Source organism: Pseudopipra pipra, chromosome Z (genome assembly GCF_036250125.1).
Source record: "Pseudopipra pipra isolate bDixPip1 chromosome Z, bDixPip1.hap1, whole genome shotgun sequence".
Lineage (NCBI taxonomy): Eukaryota > Metazoa > Chordata > Aves > Passeriformes > Pipridae > Pseudopipra > Pseudopipra pipra.
Window position 1 is genome coordinate 53059354 of NC_087581.1, and position 16631 is coordinate 53075984.

At 41.0% G+C, this 16631-nt stretch overlaps 1 protein-coding gene across 8 annotated transcripts in view; it reads right to left on the bottom strand.

The window, feature by feature from the left end:
* Positions 1 to 16631, bottom strand: part of PCSK5 (proprotein convertase subtilisin/kexin type 5) — a 257820-nt gene that overhangs the window by 85876 nt on the left and 155313 nt on the right. For all 8 annotated transcript variants that reach the window (XM_064641610.1, XM_064641613.1, XM_064641612.1 and 5 more), the window contains 2 exons: positions 10450 to 10567; positions 9262 to 9450 (listed from right to left, as the gene is read on the bottom strand). In XM_064641610.1, the coding sequence (XP_064497680.1) occupies positions 9262 to 9450; positions 10450 to 10567 (307 nt within the window). The remainder of the gene's footprint in view (positions 1 to 9261; positions 9451 to 10449; positions 10568 to 16631) is intronic.

A 16631-nucleotide genomic window follows, 5' to 3' on the forward strand; every position in this document is an offset into this window, starting at 1 on the left:
CTGCTGGCCACACTGTTCCTGATCCAGGCCAGGATGTCATTGGCCTTCTTGGCCACCTGGGCACACTCTGGCTCATGTTCAGCTTCCTGTCAATCCAAACTCCCAGGTCCCTCTCTGTCTGGTTGCTCTCCAGCCACTCTGTCCCCAGCCTGTAGCGCTGCAGGGGGTTGTTGTGGCCAAAGTGCAGGACCCGGCACTTGGCCTTGTTGAGCCTCATCCTGTTGGAATCAGCCCAACTCTCCAACCTATCCAGGTCCCTCTGCAGAGCCCTCCTGCCTTCCAGCTGATCGACACTCCCCCCCAACTTGGTGTCATCTGCAAATTTGCTGATGATGGACTCAATCCCCTCATCCAGATCATCAGTAAAGATATTAAACAGAACTGGGTCCAACACTGATCCCTGGGGGACACCACTAGTGACTGGCTGCCAACTGGATGCAGCCCCGTTCACCACCTCTCTCTGGGCCTGGCCCTCCAGCCAGTTCCTAACCCAGCACAGAGTGCCCCTGTCCAAGCTGTGGGCTGCCAGCTTTTCCAGGAGTATGCTGTGGGTGACAGTGTCAAAGGCTTTGCTGAAGTCCAGACAGACTACATCCACAACCTTCCCCTCATCCACCAGGTGGGTCACCTGATCGTAAAAAGAGATCAGGTTGGTCAGATAGGACCTGTCCCTCCTAAACCCGTGCTGGCTGGGTCTGATCCCTTGTCCATCCTGTAGGTGCTGTGTGATTGCACTGAGGATGATCTGCTCCATAACCTTGCCAGGCACTGAGGTCAGGCTGATGGGCCTGTAGTTTCCCAGGTCCTCCTTCCGGCCCTTTTTGTGGATTGGCGTGACATTTGCCAACTTCCAATCATATGGGATCTCCCCAGTGAACCAGGACTGTTGGTAGATGATGGAGAGAGGCTTGGCGAACTCTTCTGCCAGCTCCCTCATCACCCTTGGGTGGATCCCATCTGGTCCCATAGACTTGTGGGGATCCAAGCAGCTCAGTAGGTCACTAACTGTTTCCTTTTGGATTACAGGGGGGCTGTTCAGATTCTTATCTCTTTCTACAAGCTCCAGAAGCCAGCTGTCGTCAGGAGAACCAGTCTTACTGTTGAAAACTGAGACAAAGAAGGTGTTAAATACCTCAGCCTTTTCCTCATCTTTGATAACTATATTCCTGCCCATGTCCAGTAAAGAATGGAGGTTTTCCTTGCCCCTCCTTTTGCTATATGTATGTATATCTTTTATACATGCATATATACGTATGTATTATATTTATCACTACTTTAATTTGGTCTTTATGTGTGAAAATTCCACCAGTAATAGCCATGCTTAAATATTTTTTAATTAAACAAGATGTCTACAGCAGAAAATCCAATCGATTTAAAATGCTTTCCCATAAAACAGAGAAAAATCCAGCATTGGTCTAGATTAACATTTATGACATTTGCACTTGTGACTTTTGACTGTTATTTTCTAAGCTAATTTCAAGCTTTATTCTCAAAAGGTGGTGAAGTTCAGCAAGCATTGGGAAAATGGGATACTTTTGTAAGAATGCTTCTGGTGAAAACCGCCACAAAGAATATGAATAAAACACCATAGTTCTTGCTGGGAGCTTGGGTCAGTCAGAGGCATGGGGTCAGGTACAGTATATCCACACTTACTGCCATAGAAACTGTATAGACCATGCACTTTATAGGGCTCAGCCAAAAGCTGATTTTCATGCTCTCATTTCAAACACAGAAACATAGCATCATAGAGTTGGAAGGGATCTACAAGGATCATCAAAGTTCACCTCCTGGCCCTACACAAGACAGTCCCCATAATCACATCATGTGCCTGAGAGCATTGTCCAAAAATTCTTGAACTCTGGCAGGCTTAGTGTCATGACCACTTCCCTGGGGAGCCTGTTCCAGTGCCCAATCACCCCCTGGGTGAAGAACCTTTTCCTAATATGCAACCTAACTCCCCAGACACAGCTTCATGCTATTCCCTTGGGTCCTGTCACTGGTCACCAGAGAGGAGATCGATGCCTGCCTCTCTGCTTCTCCTTGTAAGGAAGACGTAGGCTGCTACAGGTCTCCCCTCATTCTCTTCTCCAGACTGAACAAACCAAGTGATCTCAGCTGCTCCTCATATGGCTTTCCCTCTAGACTCTTCACCATTTTTGTAGCTCTCCTTTGGACACTCTCCTATAGCTTTGCATCTTTCTTATATTGTGGTGCCCAAACCTGCACACAGTACTCGAGGTGGGAATACAACAGTACAGTGTCAAGTGGGGCAATCACCTCCCTCGACTGACCCGATGGCCCCCAGGACATGGTTGGCCCTCCTGGCTGCCAGGGCACACTGGTGACTCATATTCAACTTGCCATTTGTGCTTTTTCCATTTTAAATGAATGCCTATAATAGTATTTATTGAGGCCATGTTACTGAGAACACAGCTGCGTTGGGCAGGGCACGTCTCCAGGATGAAGGACCACCGCCTCCCTAAGATCTTGCTTTATGGTGAACTTGCCACCAGCTGCCGCAAGAGAGGAGCCCCAAAGAGAAGATACAAGGACTCCCTGAAACAACATCTCAGCTTTGGCCATACTGATCATCATAACTGGTCTACTCTGGCCTCCAATCGGGAGGTCTGGAGACACACCATCTATAACACTGCTGCTCATGCCTTTGAGAACGCACGCAGGATCACCCTTGAGGAGAAAAGACAACACAGAAAGAATCGTGTCTTGCAGAATACACCACCTAAGGAGTCTTTCTGCTGTGCCTTTTGCAACCGGACACGCCTATCTCGTATTGACCTTTTTAGCCACCAACGCGCTTGTAACAAATGTGGGTAGAGCCCTTCCCAAATCTTCGTTCACAAAGCCCAGCCATGATGATGATAGTATTCTAATCTATTAGAACTCATAAAATTAAATTAAAATATATATTTAGAATTATCTTAATTTTCACTGATAATTGTGTGAGAATTTCTTCTGATGCAGTTCTGTGCCTCTGTATGTGCACCTACGTGTGTATATGTAAATATATTCTGGCAGCAGAATGGGCCTGTTTCATGTCACTGTTAAATCAGTTCTCTGAATACAGCAAAATCTCACAAACACGTGGCACTTATTGTTTACTGAAAAGGTAGAAATTATTACACAGTTATTACCCAGAATTTGCATGTGAGTATGTTCATTTTACGTCATTACAGAGATTATTTCCAACTGTTAGTCAAATTGTCATACTGTTGTCATATTGTTGTTGTCTGATAACTAATGTATTACTTTCTAAACACCCTGTCAGTGCAACAAGGCAGCAATATTTCTCTTTGCCATCGAGGCAACTAGATTACCCAATTCACTATTCCCCTATGCTCACAGGTCGAGCACAGAGGGTAACAGTAAACAGGGTAACATCAGACCAGTGACCTGTCACTAGTGGGCTCCATCTTAGACCCTGTGCTCTTCAACATCTTCATAAATGACTTGGATGCAGGACTGGAAGGGATGCTAAGTAAGTCTGCAGATGATACAAAACTTGGAGGAGCTGTTGACTCCCTTTAAGGCAGGGAGGCCCTGCAGAGAGATCTCAACAAATTAGAGGATTGGGCAATCACCAACCATATGAAGTTCAACAAGGGGAAGTGCCAGATTCTGCACCTGGGATGGGACAACCCCAGATGTACATACAGATTGCAGAATGAGATCACCAGTCGGTCAAGGGAGGTGATTGTCCCGCTCTCTTTCTGCACTGGTGAGGCCTCACGTTGAATATTGTGGCAGTTTGGGGCACCACAATATAAGAAAGATATTAAGCTATTAGAAAGTGTCTAAAGGAGGACAACAAAGATGGTGAAGGGCCTTGAGAAGAAGCTATCTGAGGGGCGGCTGAGGTCACTTGGTGTGTTTGGCCGGGAGAAGAGGAGACTGAGGGGAGACTTCATTGCAGTCTCCTCATGAGGGGAAGAGGAGGGGCAGGCACTGATCTCTTCTCTGTGGTGACCAGCGACAGGACCGAAGGGAATGGCCTGAATCAAGTCAGGGGAGATTTAGATTGGATATTAGAAAAAGGTTCTTCACCCAGAGGGTGGCTGGGCACTGAACAGGTTCCCCAGAGAAGTGATCACAGCACCAAGCCTGACAGGGTTCAAGAAGCATTGGACAACACTCTCAGGCACATGGTGTGAATCTTGGGGATGGTCCTGTGCAGGGCTAAGGGTTGGACTCGATAATCCATATGGATCCCTTCCAACTCAGCATATTCTCTGATTCTGTGGTTCTGCAAATATATAGTATTATACAACTACTGTGCAATTACACTGTAAATTTTGTATCCTCTGTGCTTCTATTTGCATACATCTAAACACAAGCTGCTGTTTATTTTTACTCTAATTAGCCTAATATTTTGCATAATAGTTTTTGTTGGAGTATGTTTGTCTTATTTTGAAATTTTAAATTGTTGTCAGATTTCCATTTTAATAATGCATCATTCTTTTAAGCAATTTTGGGACGAAAAGACAAAAATCTTGTGTTTATAAAAACATCCTTACCTAAAATATGCTATGATTGGAACTGTAAGCTTCCACCCATGGAAATGGTGAAAATCTGGTAATATTATTTCAGAGAAAACTGCCTAGCTTTTTTAAAGAATACAGCTTTGGGAAAGATTTGAATTTTATAAGGTAAAGTCTAAATTTGAATCTTTGAATATATGTACTGTGTTTCTGCAAATGAGTCAAAAAGCTACAGACAGATCAAAAGAACAATCAAAAACAAAGCAGAAATATACTGACTGAGGCTGTCTGTACGTGCATGTTGTACATACACAATGGTCCAAGTATTTCTGAGTTGCTTTGCTTATGCACTAAACTCTCAAATCAAAGAACCTTTGAGGCAATACAAGGACTGCATTTTAGGTGATGTTAAACGAATGAATTAAATGATCAGATGTTCAGGTGTACTTTCCTTATCCAGAAAGAAATATATATGGAATAGGATCTTTTAAGGAGCATGGAACCAGTTAAGATGGTAACTTTGTTATTTGTCAGGTTGATGCTGTAAGGTAAACGTATGCAGATATTCTTCCCAAGAATGCCAAGGCAGTGGAAGGATTGAAAAAAAGGTTTATTTCAGACGCAAGGACCACTTTTTTACAATGCGGCGAATCGGGCCTTCAGGGGCAAAAGGCGAGTTCCTGCCCCCTCAGGACCCCTTTTATCCTCTCTGTTTCTCCCCTGCCTTCCCGAGACCTCTGTGCATGTCTGTTAGGGCATGTCTCCTCTCACGTATCAGGGAGAGAGACTGACAACTTCTCTTGCTCTGTGAGGGGAGAAAGCACTGAAACTGCCTTTGAGAAAGAGTTACCATTTAGGCAGAAAGCCTTCCTAGCGAAAACTGAATTCCTAACTTTCTGTTACAAATTCTTCTGAAATTGTACCTGTCCCAATAGATGCCAAGTCAAAATTCATATCAAGGACATACTTATCAAACAGATTATCATGGATAAGTAAATGATTAGTACGCGGTCTGATGAATTGTTAATTGACTGTTACAGATTACTATATATTGTGGACTTAATAATACCACCTCAGAGATCTTTTCAGTTACTGTATAACAGGGACACTCAGCATGCAGGTTGGCCCTATACTTTTCATCAGATTTGGATACATAAAATGTAATGTTGTTTTTGTTTAATATTAGAGTATTGCAATAAAGATGTGCACCTATAAAGAAAGGTTTCTTCTACTTTTGATTGCCAAGACTTTTTACGACGCAACCTAGTGAGTAAGATTAGATAAGAATATCTTGGTTTTGGTCTAAGAGTCTCCTGCAGAGGAGGGTATTATTAAAATTTACTGATTGTCTAAGGTTTCACGATAGGAAAAAGATGGTCATGAAAATACTTCCCTTTGTTAGTGAACAGAAGTATTATTAATGTCAGGGCCATATAAGCATAGGAAGCTAGTGGCCTGGAAAGTTGCCACCACGTGGCTGAGATATTTCAGTTATGCAGTTCAAGTGGCAACAGCTGCTTTAAATTTAAAGGCAAGAATTAAATAAGCCATGACCTCAGTGGGAGACAAATGGGCCCTAAGTTTGCTTCTTCTATCCCCTTTGTGTTTAGCCTCCCCTCCATAGCCTCCCTGTACTGAATGTTTGTTAGAACTGACCTTGGTATGTCTCAAAAAACACTCAGAAACTGACGCTGCCAAATCCAATGACCAATTGTTTTCAAAAAGGGGATACTGTTCCCCATTGGTCTTAACTGTAGCCTCATCCTCACACCAGCCAGCACTTTCGTAGCCTTTATTTTCCTCTGCTGCAGTACATCCAATGTAATCATGTTTAGCACTTTCGAAACAACAAAGCAGATGTTCCTTGTAATGTAGTTTTTGAAGAATGCACATAAAGCTCAAGCCAGTGACAGTGTAATCCACCAAATGACTGCAAAGGAATCCATATTGACTCTGACTAACAAATTTTCTTACTGAAGTAATTTTAGGGGATGCCAACATTAGGGATAAAATATGCAGAAAAAAGGCCAGATACTGCCTTGAGGGACCTACTTGTCAATGCACCAGAATCTACACACAATGACTTTTCATCCAGAATTGGGGGAGAAGAAGTGCACATGTAAAATATACCTTTTGCACTTAAATACGTTTTACCAGCAAACTGTTTCAAATTAAACCCAAATGATTAACAGTAAAGCAATGAGGTTTTCCCTGGGTTCAGTAAAAACAGCTGATATTGCTGTTATTAATCATGTATGTGTGCATTAAAAAGTCTTGTACGTCTGAGAAAGCATCTAAGTCAGGTAGCAGCAATGTATAAGAGTGTCTGTGACCTCTGCCTATTTAAAAAAAGCCAGACTGCTTGCTGCCAACGTATCTCTCCATGCATGCTTACATGAATGCATTTATTCTGATTTTTAATACTTTAAGAATCAAGAACCTCATAACTAAGTTTTCATATTAGTGAACAACAACATTCCTACTTCAAGTTTTATTCTATAAAATGATGCTAAAACATACACTTAACAACATTCAGCATACTACTGATTTCCAGACCTTTAAGCCGTATGACTTCTTACAGCCAGACCAAATAAAATAAGCCTTTTTGAAATACCATTTTGAAAAGTATTGTATTCATATCCATTTCTTTACGCTAAGAAAGGGCTTGTGAAGGCTCTAGGTATTTCAGACCTAGAATGTGCAATATACATTTATCTCTAATATTAGTAGCCCAGAGTTGTTTGTTTCAGCAAAATGTGATTACTAGTCAGTATATCTCTGAAGTTCCCATGGGAAGGGAATTTCTGGTGTGACTTTACGAGCTCTGTCATGAATAATTTGGTTTTTGGGAAGTGCCAAAACATGAAAAGGCCTTTCAGGTTTCTTTGTTTTCTGGCTAGTCTTGTGATACTGTAGTATAAAAAACCAGCTGAACTTCCCCTTATTTTAAAACATATATTTGCATTCTCTCTCCCTATGACAGGTTTGAAAAGTAATTACTTTCTGTGGAGCAGGGGTTACAGAGAAACTGACTGAATCAAATTTTGTACCTATTCCACAGAACAGTCATCACCAGAGATGAACTGTGAATACTGGAATGTTTATCCCTCTTGCTGTGGGTCAGCTGCAACACATGAAAGCCTAGAGCCAAAAGTTAGCTATGTTAAGACCACTGGGTTTACACAAGATTGTTTTGTTTGGATACCTAGTTGGAGGACTTTCAATTTTTTTCACTTTGGAACAAGGAAGGACCGCTGCATGAAAATTGAAAAGAAAACTAAAAAAGGATTTCTTCAAACAGAAAAACAAAAGCCTGTTTCATAACTAACAAGAGAAGCCTGCCTCTGCACTGGTTAGCAGAGGACAAATTCTTTGTTCAGTGTAGTAGTGTAGCAGGGAGATACACAGATGTGTGTGCCTATGTGCTTTTATCAGCAAGGCTCTGATGGCAGAGTAGATATTCTAGAGAACCCCAAAATTCCAAGACAACTTTCTGTCCATTTGATGAATTAATGTCTATAGCTTGAAGAGTATTTTCAGTACACCTTTTCTTTTATATTAACATAATCTCTAATGAAAATGGACATTCACACTTCAGTCAGAATCATGTCCATCTGACTGTCTCCAAACAAGTCCTTTTTTTTCCAAGAGGAAAGATAAGTCCTTCTACCACTGAGGTACAGGAGGACACACAAGTTTCCAGAGCTAGACAGTCAGCATTTCTAGCTGTGGAAGTGTGGATGAAGAGCAGTCTGGAATGCAGGCCATTTCCAGTTCATTAAAAGTCCTGGAGAGTAGGACTAGGGATATAAACTTTTGAGAAGACTTAAGCATGATGGCAGAAGAGTTCTTACAACACAGGTTTGATATATGGCAGTTTTTGCAGTTTCTGAGACATATAACATCACTAACATCAACTTTTATTTGGGAGCCAAGCATTGTGTCTAACAGAATGGCCGTCATCTAAATCTGCAAGTCACTAAGGAAAAAAGGATTCCCTATCATACTATGGTCCCATTGGGAAGAATATTTCTAGCCACATGGAGAACTATAGAAGCATTTCTTAGTGCAAATGTAACTTATTTGCACATTTGTAAATGGGGTAAAGTGTGAGAAGGTTTCTGATGTGTCTTAGTGCCTTAATCATCTCTGGTAGGAGGTGGTGGTGTTGACCATGGATTTAGCGAGATTTACCTGCAAAGTCTGTCAATGTTTTCTTCCAAGAAAATGTCAGTGTTGTCCTATTATGAGCTTTTCATGGGTTGAGTATATTTACTTTGAAAAACAGGATACAGAAATTGGTAACACCAGGAACTTAAAGAAAATAGCAGTAAAGAACCACTATTCTATCTGATTTTTATTCCTAGCAAAAAAAATGGAAAAGAAAGGAGCAAAATGAAAAATAAATGGCTACAATACATAGAAACACTTCAATTCATCTTCCTTATAAACACTGAGCCTGTTACTATTTTCTTCACATTTCCAGCTATCTAACAACTTGTGAACCACAAAAGACTATAAAAATTAACTAATCTTTATTTTTGAGATTATATCCTTCAACAGTTTTACAGACTACTCTTCCACGGAGATCACAATTTTTGAGTTCATTTGTACTTCACTCTGCCCAGGTCTATTGGAAAAAATAATTAGTCTGTGTCTGCCAGCAACCCTGCTGTAATGACTTGTCTATTCTTTGCTGACATGGACATCTCAGCACAGGCTCTGCATGCTGACTGTACTGTGAAGCTGTGTTGTCATACTATACCTGTTGGCCAAGAGCTGTGACCTAGTTCCAGATGGAGAGGTTAGGTAAATTGCCAAGTCTCCACGCCGAGGGTGAGTAATAGTGATGCGCACAACCACATGCTCCAAGTAGATCACATGGTGGTTAGGATTATCTGAACAGCCAGTGGCTTTGTAAATTGAACGGACAACGCTGTCAGGTCGTATTGTTCTATAATAGAAACATAGCAAACAACATTATCATTTCTTGCTTTTTGTGTAAAATAGACAACCACACATTTTTTGTTTAGTAGTGAATGACAGTGTGGGACAACTGAGAATTCGGTAGCCTACAACCATTAGTTTTAATATGTACTTCCTACCTAAAAATATCATCACAGGGTAATTATTTTGCTGCAGCTAATGGCTAATGGCCTGTATTTCTGTTAAGCATGTACACAAGGTAAAATAGGAATAAGTCTTTCGGACAGAACATTTTTGTGGATTAGTGGCCAGCTGAGAATTGCTAGGATTGTCATGGGATCACAGCTGGTTGCTAAACCCCAGGAAATGCCTGGCATAGTTATAGTCCTTGCTTACATAACAGCAAGTATTACATATTAACTGTACTGAATGGCATGTGTTTTAAATTGGCATGGTATCCTTGCAGACTACACCAGTTATGGATAAAGCCTGTCACATATAATTATCAAACAATAATCTTAATGCTTTGAAAGTGTGCCTTATAACTGATGCTGTCTCTATATCCATACAGTGCACAAAGAGAATTTTGCTCTTAAGCCTGGTTCTACAGACACCCTATCCTAGCTAGTGAAAAAGTTTAGTCTTAGGCTCTGAGCTAGAGACTCTCCTAAGACTATTTGAGAGAGTATGGAAAGCGTATTTGCTTGTTAGATCCTGGACTGGTAAGTCTGTACTTTTCTTATAAGGGTGACTGAAGTGCACTCAACCAAACATTGTTCTTTGGTGCATCATCTACATCAAAATTTATTGTTATCCAGTCTGGCCTGTTTTACACCTTATAGGTGTTCTTTAAACTAGGGCCCTTCCCCAAGCACTACAAGGAACAATGTTTACAGGCAAATGACCCGACATCTGTGAATGTGACAGAGATTCCCGGTATAGCTTTCAAAATGCAAGGGAGGGGTAAATTATACCCAAACTCTTTCCATAAATTTATGCCAGCAAGAGTTTTGGTAGCGGGTATTACTTGATTTGCCGATCTGTGTTCTCCACACACACATGCTGTGGAGGGACTGTTGTCCACTTTTCTGCTTCTATCACCATTGCTTCAGCATCCATCAGTCCAAATCCATAGAGGTGGCTCACTGCAAGGTACAAACAGAATGGTTGCAGTTATAACAAAAAACTTTGGTTTTCATCATAGATTAATTCCAGAGAGTCACATCCTAACAGCAGCTGCTTCTTTTCTACTTCTTCCTTGCTTTCTCTCAAAGCTCATAAAATCTCACTGCCAGAAACATTAATGACTATACCTAATTTGTTCACTAAACCTGTTCACTGCTTTCTTACAGAAGTGGCATGAGGAGCTACTTACATTGCTATCTAGCATGGTAGGAGCTACCTACCATTAGAACTGCAGAAGGCCAGAGAGTAGAATTGCCTCTGATTACCCTTTGTCCATGCGCCTTAATTTTGCCCTCTTATAAGAGATAATATTAAAAGGTGTAAAAAACCAGAGGAAGGTTATTTCTGTTACTCCAGTACCAAACATGGGCATGTACCTGTATTAAAGGTAACTGAGACAATAAATTTAAGATGGAACAGACTGTCTTTTGTAACTGTTGTATTCTCTTAACTTCCCTGAGTGTAAGCAGCATGTAGATGCTCTCCTGTTCCTGTATGCAATATGGTTGCCACTGATCAAACAACCAGGTAGAGCCAACAGTTCCCTAAAGCTGTGCATGATGAGGGTGAAAAGCACTTATTGAATCAGCTGTATGGTTTTGGATGCTCTTCCAATCAAAACAGAACCTTGCAAATGTATCTTGCTGAATTAGAAGAGCTGCTAGACATGTTTTATTGTGTCAAGTTAGGGCTTTTGATAAAGTTCTGACAGCAGAAGGAGTGAAAGAAAAAAGCTTCCACAGGGAGGAGATTAGATTGGTAATATCAATAAATGAGTTTTGCTTGCTACCAGGACAGCGCTACCGGGAAACCCTCAGAAAAATGTAAGTGCTATTTTAACCAACAATGCAATAAAGCATGGTGTAAGTCATCCCAACTGCACTTTGCAGAGGGTTTGTGATAGCAATTTCTATCTATTGCCAAAACAGAATTCAAAGGACTCTTACCCCCAAAAAATCCCCAACCTTATCAAACAAATACAGTTGAAAGCATAAAGATAATCAGTGTTTAAGGATCTCATCTTCCAAACATGGCAGTACCTAATACTGTCTGAAACTGCCAGGTGAAAAGGGTTCTTCAGTGGAAAATACTGCAAGGTGTAATGACTGTGTAATGAACTGGTTTTCTTCCCATCTCCTTCCCCCTAAGCCCCAAACTGAAGTGCACATAGGATGGAAATGTTCCTTAGGAGACAACTACTGCTCTTCTGCCAAATGAGGCATGCATCCTGTTCAGAAATGAAACACAACTAAAATACATGAAAATAATTAAATTCAGCCGTCCTTCAGCTTTCTGAATTCTCTTTCATGTATTTCAAAAACAAATGGATAGAGAAAGAGATGTTCTATTTTTACATGCGGGGAGAGGCAGCCAGAAAGATGGCAAGGAAAGTTCAAATGAAGAAACTTTTTGTACTGTCAAGAAGACTCCTGTGATGGAAATCTCCTTAGTCTTAGATGCCATCTTGCAAAAACTGCATCTGATTATGAGCACATATTTATCTGTGAAGACATTTGTCTGTTCGTACACTAGAATTTTAATTAATAATCCTCCTGTCATCTCTGAAAATCAGCAGGAGGAACAAGTCTTAACTCACATAGTCTGTAACTGTACACAGTTACTCTGTATAGTACATTCAAATAGTGAGGATTAAATTTTCAGGAATGGAAAATTTTTTTCAGCTAACTCACAGAAAACGTATTTTTAATTCCTGACAATTAGCAACTTACATTGACTTAGCACTCAGAATGTCCAGTTCTATATATATGTGTGTGTTCAACCCAACTACTGAGCTCAAAGAAGAGCCAAGATTCTCCTCAACTCACCTTCTCTTACCCAGAAATAAGGGCAGAAGAGCACCTAACTTTGCCACCACTAAGCAGTGACCTTTTGATGGAAACTTAAGTGACTTTTAATCTACTCATCCTAGAATCTTTTTGCCCTAATATGCACATTAAAAATGCAAATAAAATCTAAAGAGTGAACTTTCTATCTTTCCCATCCTAACAATTACTTGGGACATAGAATTTAGGAGTAATTTTCATTCAGGAGAAAAAATTACCAATCAAGTCTATGTGGTTGTGTTAACTGTCCATGATTCAATGCTTAAACTCTTTTGCATGAGAGCAGAGGTGGGAGTGAGAATTTCTGCATCTGCTTGCTTCTTTTCTTTCCACAGCTGAAACAGAAGTACATTATTTCCTTGAAAGGCTTTTGCATTGAAATAAAAACTTCCTGACAGTCAGGGATGTGGACAGCTGACATTTGGCTGCCTGCAACATTTGCACTTCAAAGCCCTTGATGCAGTGGGTTGGTTAGCAACTGATGGTACCAGTAGAGGTCCATAATTTTCAAAGACTAAGTAACAGCAATTTAGGAAATAATCACAGAGTTAGACAAAGTAGATGTGTCTTATAGAAGAAAGCAGATTTTGTTCTCTACTGCCTTCAAATTGTGTTTTTTCATCTGCATACATGCTAGTATTGCTGTACCAAGGTGTATCTCTCTGAGGTTAAAAATTACCTGAATAGTCCTCATGGGGCCATAAATGTCTTCTGGGAAACACCTGGAACTGCCACTGATTTGTTTGCAAATGGTACTGAGCTGACTTCTGCTAACCCAGATATAAAAGCAGTATCTGAAAGGTACTGATGACGGCAGACTGAGATAAGTTAATTGCAAGTGCAAAATGTCTCCAGACCTTGCACTAACCCAATTGCTCTACATTATCACTGTCGTGAATTCCTGCTGTGTTCAGTTGATGCTAGGAATCATTAAGGACATCAGATGGAATATTGGGCTGTTTTGTAAGAAGACATTTATCTTTTGGAGAAAAAAATACAAATGCGAGGTTTGTGCAATGTAAGCTGGTGACTAAGGAGTAGTGCAAGAGTCCACTAAGGAGGGTTGCTCTTGCTCAACTGAGGCATTAAAAAATGTGATCATCTTGTGATCAAGCTGTCCATTGGTAGAACTGTCTTGAATTCTCTCTCTACTCATGCAGCAATGTAACTCATCATTTATATTTCTGCAAAATAACAGGCATACACAGAGCTTTACAGATGCAGGACATGTTTCAGAGAAAAACTTGCCTCTCACAACACAGTGTAAATACTGGGTTTTAACTGATCTCTTTAATCTTATCACTAAAGAAAATAACGTTTCTCAGGACTTCATTTATTAATCTCTGCAGCAATTCCTCCACTAGTGCACCATGAAATCAAGGCCTTCTCAGCTGCTGGAGAGACTTCCCCAGTTTCTTCATAATCCCTCTGTTTTTGTCTGAAACTGCTATTGAAAATTCATTAACTTTCTCATTTATATACAAAGAGTATGCAAAGCTATCCCCAAATCTAAAGGCAGAATGTATACCCCACTTGACTTGACTAAGAGAAATATGAACAGCCGGTCTTGATAAACCATAACACAGAATCATGCAGACTTCAGACACTGAAAAAACAACATTTCCAGTGCAGCTAAACTGGATTTGTTAGGCTGCAGTTTTATTGCCTGTCATGAAGATGTTTCATCAGTAACTTAGATGCTAAGCCTCCCTTGCTGTTTTACTCATCCGACAAAAGCATTGCAGAATACTTTCTCCCTGGTATATTTTTGGCCTTTCCTATATAGTATTCTATATACTGTGAAAGTATCATCTGAAATATAAATACTTTGTATACACATACCAAATGCTACATCAGAGAAATGGTAATAATTTCAGATTGTCAAATGAGGAATATGCAGCTTCCTTAACTAGATTAATCTGTTTGATTGTAAACTATTATAACTTGTTTGTTTATGTTACTATAGGATCTTGATCCAAAATGAGATTGACTGAATAGGAATCTAAAATATCCCTCATACTGTGGTTTTCTTAAATGTTGCTTAGCAAGTCTAGAAGATGTGAGACTCTCATCCCAAAAATACTTTAAACTGACCAACCTTTTACATTTCACATTTTAATTGCAAAAAGAAAGATTTAATTCTGTACCGCTTTAATAATTCTATATTGCTTCTCTGTCAGTTGCTTAGTATACAGAAATGTTTCAACTAGGAAAAACAATTGTCTAATGAAAATTAAGGCACAAAAAAGGAGAAATGTTATGACGACATGGCTTACACTGTTTTGTTTTGTCATGTCCTATCTAAGAGAACACTGATCTTGAATAAAAATTCATCTTCTTTCAGCCATATTGCTACTTCATGTCAATATATGACGAGAAATCTGTGATAACCGGGGGTGATTTCTGAAACACATAACTGTTTTACAAGCCAGTAACACAGCCATGCAAGAACATGGTTTTTCACTCTTGCTTTTAAAACCAATTTCCTCATGCTTTTCCAGTTAAGCATATTTTTTGTATTTTATACAGAACTGATCCCTCAATTTTTCTACTTAAAAACAAAGCAAAGGGCAAACTAAGTCCTTTCCCACAGAATTCCCTGAAATCCATGATTTTTTGAAGACTCAGCAGGGATGCTGGAAGATTGAATTCTTACACTTACCAGCACATTAGATAAGGTTGTGAAGAACAGAAAGTTGCCCAATAGATTTGCCTAAAAAGTGGCAGCTACAAAGATGCACAATGAGAATCTGAAGGGCCTCTATATCATAGAATCATAGAATCACAGAATCATAGAACCATAGAATCATAGAATCATAGAGTGGTCTGGGTTGAAATGGACCTTTAAAACTCAGCTACTCTGACCTCCGTGCTGCAGGCAGGGACACATTCCACTAGACCAGGCTGCTGAAAGCCCTGTGCAACCTGGTCTTGTGTACTTCCAGGGACGGGGCATCCAACAGCTTCTCTGGGCAATCTGTTCCAGTGCCTCACCATCCTCATCACAGAATCATAGTATCATAGAATGTTAAGGGGTTGGAATGGATCTTAAAGATCACCTAGTCCCACCTCAATTCCATAGGCAGGGTCACCTCTCACTAGACCAGGTTGCTCAAGGCCTTATTCAACCTGGCCGTAAACGCTGCCACGGCTGGGGCACCCACAACCTCCCTGGACAATTTGTTGCAGAGTATAACCACCCTCACAGTAAAAAATTTCTTCCTCATATCTAACCTAAATTTCCTCTCTGTCAATTTGCACCCATTGCTCCTTGTCCTATCACTACAGCTCCTGATGAAGAGTCCCTCGCTGGCTTCCCTGTAGGCCCCCTTTAGATACTGGAAGGTTGCCATGGGCTCTCCACGTAAACTTCTCCAGGCTGAACAGCCCCAGCTTTCTCAGTCTGTCTTCATAGGGGAGGTGCTCCAGTTCTCTTAACAACTTCATGGCCCTCCTCTGGACTTGCTCCAACAGTTCCATGTCCTTATGTTGGGGACACCAGAACTCAACGCAGTAATCCAAGCAGGGTCTCACAAGAGCACAGTAGAGGAGGAGAATCACCTCCCTTGACCTGCTCGCCATGCTCCTTTTGATGCAGCCCAGGATTTGGTTGGCTTTCTGGGCTGCAAGTGCACACTGCTGGCTCATGGTGAGCTTTTCATCAACCATCACTCCCAAGTCTTTCTCTGCAGGGCTGCTTTCAATCACTTTTCTGCTCAACCTCTAGGTGTGTCTGGGATTGCTGAAACCCAGGTGTAGGATCTTGAACTTCACTTTGTTGAGCTTCATGAGGTTTGCCTCAGCTCACCTCTCAAGCCTGTCCAGGTCCCTCGGGATGGCCTCTGTTCCCTCCAGCATGTTGACTGCACCAGCTTGGTGTTGTCCACAAATCCGATGAGGGTGCACTTAATTCCACTCTCCATGTCACCAACAAAGATGGTGAACAGTATTGGCCCCAATACAAATCCCTGAGGGACACCACTTGTCACTGGTCTCCAGTGGTCTCCATGTGGACAAGGAGCCATTGACCACAACTCTTCGTATGTATATTCAGCCAACTGGACCACTGAATGGTCCATCCATCAAATCCATGTGTCTCCAATTTGGAGACAAGGACGTTGTGCAGGAATGTCAAATGCTTTGCGCTTCTGCCCTTATCCACCAATGCTGAAGTCCTGTC